Below are 11,135 nucleotides of genomic sequence, written 5' to 3' on the forward strand. Positions count from 1 at the left end.
AGTTGTCCTCTATTGGCCTTCCAACATGTTCTATTCTAATGTGTCAGTCATAGTGTGAAGTAAGTTGCTAGATATCAAATGTGAACTCCATTGCCACAAGGTCCAGGTTATCATCGTTTGAGCTAGAGCTTGACATGGTTTGTGGCTATTTAGGGCTAACCAATACCTCAATATGAAGTGGATGAGATCTAGTAAAGAAGTAGTGGTTCCTATGGGTCTCTTTTAATGTGACGCAATAGTCTTGGTGCTCTGCTTCAGAAGCTTGTGAGGTTGCAACACTTAAAGTGCCAAGGGTTTGTTGCCTTAGTAGCCCATGATGGTTGGATAGGCATGTTAACACTCAGTTTCTTTAGGGAGATAGGTTGGTTGTGTTTCCTTTACCTGATGATTCTAATGTGTTTCTTTGAGTTTTTATTGGTTTCATGTTCTTGTCTCTATCCTTGTTTTAGAAAGTCTTATATAAGGCCCTATCAAGTAGTTCTTTTTCTATTGTATCCCTTTGTCTATGTCTTAATGAATTTTGTTTTATGTCTTGGTCAATTTTTCTTCTAGTGTTGCAATATCTTGAATGGCCCTATATGGTTTGACACACTAGTGTCTCTTTTGAAAAGAAGGTGTCTCTAGTGCTCTATGCATGAAGCACTATGCTTTGAATTACATTGAAAGGAAATGTTGTCTTAAACAAAGTCTAAAACGTTATGTGCTTGTGGTGGGGGAGGTTTCAAGCTCTTATTTCTTGTCTATGGTTCAAGCCTAATCGGCTAGAGGCAATGTCTCTACTAGAGACAATGGAACGTTTCTACCAGAGACAATGGAACGTTTCTACTAGAGACAATGGAATGTCTTTTGTGTACTCGAGACAAGGCTTGGCACTTGATACAACAAATCGGCTAGAGGCAATGTCTCTACTAGAGACAATGGAACATTTCTACTAGAGACAATGGAACGTTTCTACTAGAGACAATGGAATGTCTTTTGTGTACTCGAGACAAGGCTTGACACTTGATAGAACAAATGAAAACAAGGGTCTCAAAGCATAGATGGAATTGTTTCTTGTGGATTTATGGATAGAAGATGTCTAGGATGCTCAAGAATACCTCAAGTGGGTGACCCTCAAGGTGCGAGGATGACGAGCACTATGCCTTGAAGGGGACTTTGTGATGATGAATCCCCTTAGTGGATTAGTGCCTTGGACCAAGAGTTGTCACTGCACGTAGGCTTAAACCTTGCCCAAGATGTAAATGGTCTATCTCATGAGATTGGGAGACCAGGGAGGTGATTACCCAAACTTCTATGATGGTCTATGGAGTGGTGCTCTTCAAGGTCGTGGCCACCCATAAATTCTGCAAGGTTGTAAGCTACACCCTTCAATCCTCAGGAGGATTCTAATGAATGACTTATTCATTTCCAGTGTCAAGAAGTAAATCACCAAGTCACCCATATGTTAGCTGCTCGAGGTTGAAAAGGCAAGCCAAGTAGTAGAGTAGGTTTAAAAATACCCTTTTACAAGCAAACTATGCTCACTATCAATGATGTTGATTGCATGCATCTAACATTTTATATTGAACCCATAATTTCCAATGTAAGATTAGCCAGTGAAAAGTGATTTTAGGCCCACTCTCTAATGTAGCAAAGATCAGTAACAAGATTTGAACATGCATCCATATCTATACCTTTTGGACTACCCTCATATGTCTACAATTAGCTACTTGTTTTTGAATGCTCTCTACCCATGCCAATATTATGATTTTTCATAAAAAGAATGATCAAAATCAAAGGATAACAATAAAAAACTATAAATTTACTCATTTTCAATCCCCTTAAGATAGATAAAACTTTGCAGATGCTTGCAAGTGCCTAGAGTGCAAGATTTATCAATATTCATTAAGTGGCGGTGCTTTTTTGTGATTTTCAATTTTTTTTCCATGAATCAAGCAATGAGAAAAATCTAAGAGTAATCAATTTCATCCATGGGTCTACTCTAACCAAAGAAAATAAAACCATGGATTGGATCCCTTGGTGTGCATCTTCCTAAGCTAAGATGTGAGGTTTTCGCATTGAGCTTGTCATGGTGAGAAAGCCCATCTCGCTTTTGCTCATCGTATTTTGCCCCTGCTCTATGGTGGGAGAATCAACAAGAGAGATTTCATGATATCTTGGCATTGGAACCAAAATGTAGGATCACCTCTCTTAGATGCTGGATCTAGACGGAAGCACACATATTTGTCATGCACTCTCTCTAGTCGAGATATCTTGTAGCCTCTCACATTTCAAGACCTCCTACCATCTACTCCTACCCACTCCACTAGTGTCAAACAAAAACTCGTAACCCACCGAGCATGTAGAATGAGACTAACAAATAGTCAAAGAGAGAAAACTCACCAAGTGTTGTAGTCTAGGATTTTGTTGGAGAGCTCCCACTGACAATCTCGTCAACCACACATCCACCAACTATGCGTATCCCGATCCCTTGAGCTCCATGCAAGGTTGCAGCTCCTTGCTTGTTCCTCCAAGTCGAGCAAGATGCATACACATAGTCTCTCTATCTCTAAGTCTCCCTCTCTCTCAAGCCCCCTCAAGCTCTTAAGCTCGTGTTGTAGACTCTTTGTCCCTCTACCTCTCAAACAGGAGGCAACCCAAGAAGGAGAGAAGAAGAGATGGAGAAGATGTTAACAAGAAGAAGAAGAGAATTGCTTACTAGTCTATTCAAAAACACTCCCTAGTCTCATGGAATAAGCTTGCATGTAGTAGAGAAGACCACCGAGATAGAGTTGTAATAGAGAATAAGAAAAGAGATAAGGTTTTGATTTCCATGAATGAGTTACATAAGGTTTTTTCACCTTATATATGATGTTTGGTTTTTAAAATTGGTTAGGGTCTAGCAATCAATGGTGTCCACCACCTGTGGTTCTAGTCAAGCTTAGTCTTTGGGGTTCTTGTAACCCATTAGACTATTTAGCTTTCAAAATCCTCACTCACTCCACTCATGCGCTATTAATTGCGCATTAATTTACAAATTTGCATGGGAGTGAGCCCAATGCTTAAGAAAAATTAATTTCATAGATTTGCATTATAGGTTACTTGAGTTTACAATGTCAGTACACTTCTGAGTTTTTTTTACTATGCTTCAGTATTCTCTGACCTTTTTGTCACCTTCTATAGCCTACTATAGCCTACGCTCTTCAAATTTTCAAAATTTTCTTGTTGCTTGCCTTTGATCCGCTTAGCTTCTTTTCTTTAACTTTCACGATTCTTGATTGTTTTGTTGCTCTGAACTTGTAATGGGTTAACATTCATCATCTAGATAGATGCATCAAACAATGACATTCATCATGTACAATTTCAGAAAGATGATGAAGAAAACAAAAGGGAAATCTCATTCATCACTTAAGCATTCACAAAGATTGAGTAGAGTTATTTAATAATAAAAAGGAAACTAGCTATTTTGTGGGTCTTATTTCATTTATATCTTTGTGTGCATGGCAGCTAGATCACCATCAAAATGAATGACCAATCCCTCACAATCCTCATTTATAAGGGACCTCCCCCCTAGAAGACTATTTAGTGGGTATTAGCTCTCCAAGAATACAAATTTACCCTACAATATATACATGGGTCCACAAATCAAATAGTTGATGGCCTTTTACACCCATATTTCACCTAAAATTGGCATTTCAAGGAGTTCAATGAATCTACATTACTTGGATCTTTCAATGATTTTCTGAAGTCAATGTAGGTGTTCTTCCCAATTGGATTTGAAAAAAAAGGGTATTGACAAGTACTTAGGGAACTTCTTCATTAGCATGTCCTAGGATATTTTAAAAATCACTCCTTTAAAAATCATTGGTGTATTGGATGGGCCAAAAGGCATGGCTATGTATGCAAACCCTCCCCATTTGGTGGTAAAGGCTATCTTACGACTATCTTTTAGGTGGACTTGAACTTCATTATAACATGAAAAAGCATCAAGGAAGCTATAGTACTCCTTGCTTACCATGCATTTGAGCATATGATCCATGTATGGAAGTGAACAATTGTATCTCTTTATCATAACATTGACTTTCTTGCAGTTGACACACACTCGAATGTTTATCATTTTTCTTTTGTATCATCATGACAGGGGATACCCATTCCATGTGCTCAACTTAATCAATGAATCCTTCTTGGAGAAGCTTGCCTAGCTTCTCCTTGACTGCATAGAGATATCTACGACAGTTGTAATTTAATACGTATGGTATCACAAGCCATTGATATAGTATGGGCAATGATCTCTAAGGGAATTCCTTTAAGGTCTTTGTAGGATCATGCAAACACATTGGAGTAGATCCAAAGATTTGGACAACTCCTCATTGGTCAGATCATTAACAATGAATATACATTGGAGTTTTTCTCCCTAGATAGAGGAGTAGGTCTTGAAAGATTTAGGATTGAAATTATTATCATGCAATGGAGATATGGGGGTACTCGTGTGCCCTACATCTAGATATCTCTTTAGATGGAGTGAGTTGGGGCGTGTGAGAGATATCTTATCTAGCAACAATTCCAATACCTGGGATATTCAAACAATGACTTTGTATGTGGCGATCAAGGGATGTGACCATTTGATAGTGCAAAGCTCTAGATTGGCGATTGCATGATGTTTCCCAACTCCATCCAAGAACAAACATTTTTGCCATCACATGATGGGAGATGAAATGAAAGATTTTACCCCTCAATAGGACTCCAAGCTTGCATTTCAAGTGTACAAAATATCTTTTCAAGTTGAGAGGCATATATTTTTTGGTACTTGATGTCAATAGCCATAAATCTAGAAATTGTGCATTGCATCTTGTAACTTTTCCCAAAGAGGAATAATTAAAGATATAGGGGATATTTTGTTTTTGTGAAGGTAAAGAAGACAGAGCATTCACTACAAGCAACATAGTTTCTACTTAACATGCAAAGCCCCTCTTATTAATTTCAAAGTCGATCCATCCACATGTTGATGGGACTGACAACCATATATACTCACATAGGCCAATCATCACAATTAAGAAAATCACTCACATGACAAAGAAGTGCAGAACAAGATGTCAAGAGAACAAAACAATCTCATAACAAGATTGGTGATAAAAAGGGCAAGTAATCAAATATCCTACATTCATGATTTAAAACATATCTAAAAACATCAACCAATTGTTCTTACATAACCATGTTGTTCATAGGAGATTAGATAGAGATGGATGTTGAAACATATCCCCTTACTAGCATAACCAATTCAAATAGAACCACCTCCTCGTGTACAATTGTATTAGCTACCACTAAGAGGCAATGAAAAGAATCAAAACCAAGCACTTATGTCATGACATGCAAGAGGAATAGAAAGCATAGCGCAAACTACAAACATCAAAACGAGAATAGAACATAAATAAGATTTGTTCAAAGGATAAAGAAAGACACATAGGTCACGCAATAAGACTTGCAAAAAGTTGTCTATCCATAAGATATAACATTCTACATGCTCATCTAGCAAGATGGAAAGCACCACTCATGATAGTTTCATTTGCTAATTCAAAACTACAAATTCACATTACAATGTCATGCACACAACTCGTGGGAATGATCATCGCAATACCTAGCAACTACCTTGCTCTCAAATGATATGCATGTCACATTCACCTTATAAGATGGTATTGATAGATGTTAACTACATGTGTCTATCTTAATTGCTAACTTTAATGTTAAGGCAACATACATATAATACTCAATTATGCTCTTGAGATTTTGGACATGAATAGAAATGTTATTATGCCATGGAGGAGGCGGAGCGCAGGGTTTGAGCTTACGCACCCTAATAACTCAACCTACACCCAAACCACTACGCTACTACCGGCTGGTGCCTGTGAAATGTTGATCGCTACAAGGGGGGTGGTTATTTAAAAAAATTTTGAAATTAGCTGAGATGTAATCTCTCTCTCTCTCTCTCTCTCTCTCTCTCTCTGTGTAAGGCCGTCCGTCTTGTGGGTCTATGATAACCAAGGAGCCTGGTCTGCCGCAGGACCCGCCGTCCAGTTAAGGGCGTTCACGCCAGGCTCTAAGTAAGCAGAGGTGGCATGAGGAAGCTTGCGTGCGAGGGCATTCAGTATCTGCTCGAAGGCATCTCCAGGCTGGGATGGCTGTGTGAAGAGCACGGCGCGCCGCAGGGCGGGGTCCGCCAGCGCCCTCTGCTTCCTCAGCACCACCTGTGCAGGCAAGGAAGTGAGGATGGAGTCCAGCATAGGAACATCCTCCTCTGCCACAAACACCCCTATCTCCTCCCATGGTATGGCATCGGCAAAGGGCAGCACGATGTCGTCCGCAATTATCACCGGTATGCACCCGAACACCACCGCCTCAACCAGCCGCGGGCTCCACGGTGCCCACCCCAGCGGGCACAGACAGAATATGGATCTCTGCATGTCCTCGTAGTACGCGATCGGATGCTCGGTCGACAGATCGAACAGTGGGTTGTTCTTGAAGTTCTCCCATATGGATGCCCTTGCTCCCCTGCACTTCCCACAACGCAGGTTAAGAACTCCAGCAACACATCCCCACTCACTCAACTAACTCATCAAAATCCTGGACATCTTCCCATGCCGGAAAAGGGGCTCTTTTCGCTCGTTTTTCGATGCAGTGTTCAACATTATGATCTTTTGCTTGGGAGGCAACACATACATGTTTTTGTAATTCACAATGTGGGAATCATGCTGGGGTTCGTCTAAACCTTCTTGTCATGTAGTTCTAGAACTCAACTGGACAAACCCAAATGAGATGACAATGCTGATCAGTAACTCAGGCTGAGAACTCATGGAGGAAACCCTGATGCATACCCTTGCCTACAATGCAGGCTTACAACTCGATGATCTATAGAGCCCACAAACATATGACGGTGCATATCAAGCATTAGAACTCAACTGAACAACTCCAAATGAGAGGACAATGCTGATCAGTAACTCAGGCTGAGAACTCATGGAGGAAACCCTGATGCATACCCTTGCCTACAATGCAGGCTTACAACTCAATGATCTAAAGAGCCCACAAACATATGACGGTGCATATCAAGCATTAGAACTCAACTGAACAACCCCAAATAAGAGATGACAATGCTGATCAGTAACCCAGGCTGAGAACTCATGGAGGAAACCCTGATGCATACCCTTGCCTACAATGCAGGCTTACAACTCAATGATCTATAGAGCCCACAGATCCCACAAACATATGACGGTGCATATCAAGCACTAGAACTCAACTGAACAACCCCAAATGAGATGACAATGCTGATCAGTAACCCAGGCTGAGAACTCATGTAGGAAACCCTGATGCATACCCTTGCCTACAATGCAGGCTTACAACTCAATGATCTATAGATCCCACAAACATATGACGGTGCATATCAAGCACTAGAACTCAACTGAACAACCCCAAATGAGATGACAATGCTGATCAGTAACTCAGGCTGAGAACTCATGGAGGAAACCCTGATGCATACCCTTGCCTACAATGCAGGCTTACAACTCAATGATCTATAGACCCCACAAACATATGACGGTGCATATCAAGCATTAGAACTCAGCTGAACAACCCCGAATGAGATGACATTGTAGTTAGGTAGCTTCAGTTTAAAGCTCAATTTGAACAAACCCTTGTGCGCATGCATGCCCTTGGGCCAAACGCAGGCTTAGAAATCAATGATCTAGCCCACAAAACACTTGCTTCGGGGATTCCAAACGCAGGCCAGGTATTTTGTCTGAGAACTCCTGTGACCTTTGGATTACAGGTCTCCCATGTTAGTGGGGAACCACTTTCTTGAGCTCTTCTCTGGTAAGCATTCGCACAGCTGGGCAGCACGGTATACTTTGAGCCTTTTATGCATTATGGCAAAACATGTTTCATGCTTCTTCTAGTTATCATTATTACAAAAAAAGAAGTTCGCACTGTTCATTTTCAACATGCATTTTGTTTGTTCAGAAAAGAAAACTACCATTTAAAGACTACTTGAGGCGAGGTTTTACCTAGCATAGTAACCTCCCTCAGGGTCATTGCCCACATCATAGAACAATCCTCGGAAGTAAGCAAAAATTGAGCGAGGTGTGTTGGGAGGGACTAGATGTGCCATGATCCTGGCTGGAGGAGCATATGGAGGGATGACAATGGAACCTTCCTTCATGCAGACATGGTACTTCTGCCCAAAGGTCTGCACAAGCGTGGCACGCTGTAGAACATGTAATATGCCTCTTTGGATAGCTTTCTCCTCCTGCTCCACACAGTTCGAGGATTGTTAGAAACTCAGCATGCTGAGCTCTATGTCAGAACAGCTTTTTACCTCAAGCTTTCTGTCAGCTGCTCGCAAAACACATTCAAGTCCTGACATCTAGGTTGCTGATGCAGCTATAAAGCTACACCATTTTGAATCTTGATAAAGGAACATAAGGCCCTTTGTTTATTAACTGAAGAGAAAGAAAGAGAACCTTGTAGTGGAAGCATGCCCCAAAGTCATGTGGTACAATGAAGAAATGATCAGCTCCCTCTGTGCGATTCCAATGTGGCCATTGCGTGGAAATGAAGCGTATTGCGCTTCTCATCATTCGAGGTGACTTGAATGGTAAAGGCAGGCCATTTTTGGTGAGGTCACATGTCGTGTATACAGGGGTGAAGAACCAGTCAGCTTCTTGTGCATTCAGGGTTCGAACAGAGCTAGACAGAAGAAACCTGTGAAAGAATATTTCAGCTGCAAACATGTGGTGTAGGCATCGAGGATCTCTCTCCGCGACTTCTGTGTTGTAAATGCCTGGCATATCATAGACAAAGACCTTGAGCTTGCCTACTGGATTCTCTCTCAATGTGTCAATACTAGGATGATCTGCTGCTCCTGTCCAAAATACCAATGGAATTGTTTTCATTACAATTGTCTATAAACCTTCAGGTTGTGTCACGAGAGCTTCAGGTTGAGCTTAGATATAAACTTGAATGTTTAAGAAATGCCCGGGTTTATTGTGCTGTAATTAAGCTATAATTTGAACAAGTGGAATGCTCAATGCTGTAACATGTTAATTATTCTAATCATCATGATTGAACAGTTGTAATTATTCTAATTAAGCTGTAATTCGAACAAATGGAAGACTCAATGTTGAACATATTTACCAGCATATAGACTCCAAGATAAGGATGATGACACACAGAAGCAACATTGCAGCAGAAACAGGAGCAGGCAACGGATACTCATGGGGTAGACCCTTGATCGAGCAATGGGGCATCTCTCCAGAGTCATCATCGTCATCATCACCACCATCAATACATCATTTGCTGCTCTGGAGCTTGCAGAAAGGAAGCTACTGCAGCAATGATGATCTTCTGCAGACAGTCTCTCTGACAGCCAAGACACTGAGGGGTGGTATTATTATGGCAGCCCTGCGGTACCTAATACCCACCCCTGCTGTGCACGCCTTGCTTCTCGCTCAGGCAAAACAAAAGCAAAAGACGAAGGCACAGTCATTGTCGCACGGGATAGCCTCTCAAGAACAACCGTGCTTACCTTAGCTCTTTTAGTTGCTATGTCACCTTAATCAAAACCTTGTCGTTGTGACATTGTCTTCCCCAAGGAGCCAACGTTAAACCTCCTTACCAACCCTCCTCATTCTACACATTCCCATTTCTTGATTTCACCTCCCAACCACTAATCAATTGAATACATATCATCTTTCACAAGCACTAGGCCTATCAGTCCCATCCCCGTGTGATACGACATTTAGGTGAGGTACATGGCTAAGCATAGGGACCTCTTTTTGAAGGCTAGAGAGGAGGTCATTAGACTATTTGGAATCAAGTGAGAGCAAACAGAATGTTGCTTTGATTGTATCTAAGTTGAAAGTGTCACTTTGAACCAATTGCCTTTATGTGTTGTATAAACATAATATCATTGCTCCATTACCAAACCAAAAATAAACACAATTAGACCTATAAGTCCCATCCCAAGTAACATACAATTAGGCCTCATATCCCTAACACATGCCTTGAAAAAAGTGTTTAGAATCAACAAGATGATGTAGACCCACCATTACATGCACACTTGTGAAGCATCTAGATGGCCATATGTAGCTTACACGTGTTAGTATAATTATTAGCACTTTTATGTAGGAGAAAGTTAGTAAAAAGTGGTCACATTAGCAATGTTTGATGGCAATACATGTTAAACATAGGTATTCTAAGATACTTCTATTTCCCTTGTTAGTTGTTGCAAGGTGATCTTCAAGGTGGGTGATAGTAGAAAGTTATAGGGGAAGAAAATTATTTGTTTTGAAACTTAGGTGATATTACCTTTATTGTAATTCACAATTAACATTTCTTTGGATTCTCGTTACCAACCCTTAAAGTACATGCAAAGGCAAGTAAAAGCACCAAAATAACCTTACAAGTTCGCATTTGTAAGTCCATTCATAGTCTTTGTATTAAAGGATCTAGATAATTGACCAACATATGCTTAGGTCCATCTCAAGTTTGCATCGTATGATGTCTGATCTAATCTACATAATTAATAGATGATTATCATGGCTTTGATTCTCACCTATGATATAATGGAAAGTTGAAAACGATTAGGCACTCATAGGCCACATTTATCACAACTTTAAAAACATGAACTAAATGGAGAAAATGGACTCACTATAGATCTACACACACACACACACACACACACACACACACACTCTCTCTCTCTCTCTCTCTCTCTCTCTCTCTCTCTCTCTCCACACACACACACACACACACACACACAATTATAATTAACTTTTCATAGCTTGCCATGCACACACACATGCCCTATTAGGCAAGTTAATTAACAAGGTTTTTAAATGCAATTTAAGTTGCATTTACATAGCGGGTGCATTTATAGACATTCTTTCACATGGAGAAATTCAATCATGAAAGAGGAAAGTATATATAGAGAGGCCCATGAATAAAAGGGTGGTTGTTGTATTAAGGGGTCCTAAAATTGCCATAAATATGGAAATACATGGTAAAGGCTTGAATGCACACGATAGATGCATTTTTCTTAATAGTGACCTTGAAGGATGGATTTTAGGCCCCGGAACGTGCCTAAAAATAGGAGAAAAATGTGGAAATGC

General features: G+C 40.5%; 1 protein-coding gene across 2 annotated transcripts; it reads right to left on the reverse strand.

Moving 5' to 3' along the window:
- Positions 1-5,733: 5,733 nt before the first annotated feature.
- Positions 5,734-9,609, reverse strand: LOC148031204 (putative beta-1,4-xylosyltransferase IRX10L). Of its 2 annotated transcripts, none has more exons than XM_087684740.1 (4): positions 9,160-9,609; positions 8,487-8,881; positions 8,031-8,272; positions 5,734-6,525 (listed from the first exon to the last, which is right to left on the reverse strand). In XM_087684740.1, the coding sequence occupies exons 1-4, from the start codon at positions 9,305-9,307 to the stop codon at positions 6,006-6,008; spliced, it is 1,305 nt and encodes a 434-aa protein (XP_087540866.1). In that variant the 5' UTR covers positions 9,308-9,609; the 3' UTR covers positions 5,734-6,005. The 2 variants fall into 2 exon arrangements, with proteins under 2 accessions (XP_087540866.1, XP_087540865.1); XM_087684739.1 differs by having other exon boundaries at positions 8,487-8,887; positions 9,160-9,608.
- Between the last annotated feature and the right edge of the window lie 1,526 nt (positions 9,610-11,135).

This window comes from Lygodium microphyllum, chromosome 9 (genome assembly GCF_053477565.2).
Source record: "Lygodium microphyllum isolate KBCC chromosome 9, Lygodium_microphyllum_v1.1.10, whole genome shotgun sequence".
Taxonomy (NCBI): domain Eukaryota; kingdom Viridiplantae; phylum Streptophyta; class Polypodiopsida; order Schizaeales; family Lygodiaceae; genus Lygodium; species Lygodium microphyllum.

Excerpts from the sequence above, each read along its gene's own strand:
- LOC148031204 (XM_087684739.1), bottom strand. The coding sequence starts at position 9,307 with ATGGTGGTGATGATGACGATGATGACTCTGGAGAGATGCCCCATTGCT. Across the intron at positions 8,888-9,159 it reads ATCTTGGAGTCTATATGCTG|GAGCAGCAGATCATCCTAGT; the intron begins GTAAATATGTTC and ends TATTTTGGACAG. Across the intron at positions 6,526-8,030 it reads GAGGGAGGTTACTATGCTAG|GGGAGCAAGGGCATCCATAT; the intron begins GTAAAACCTCGC and ends TGGGAAGTGCAG.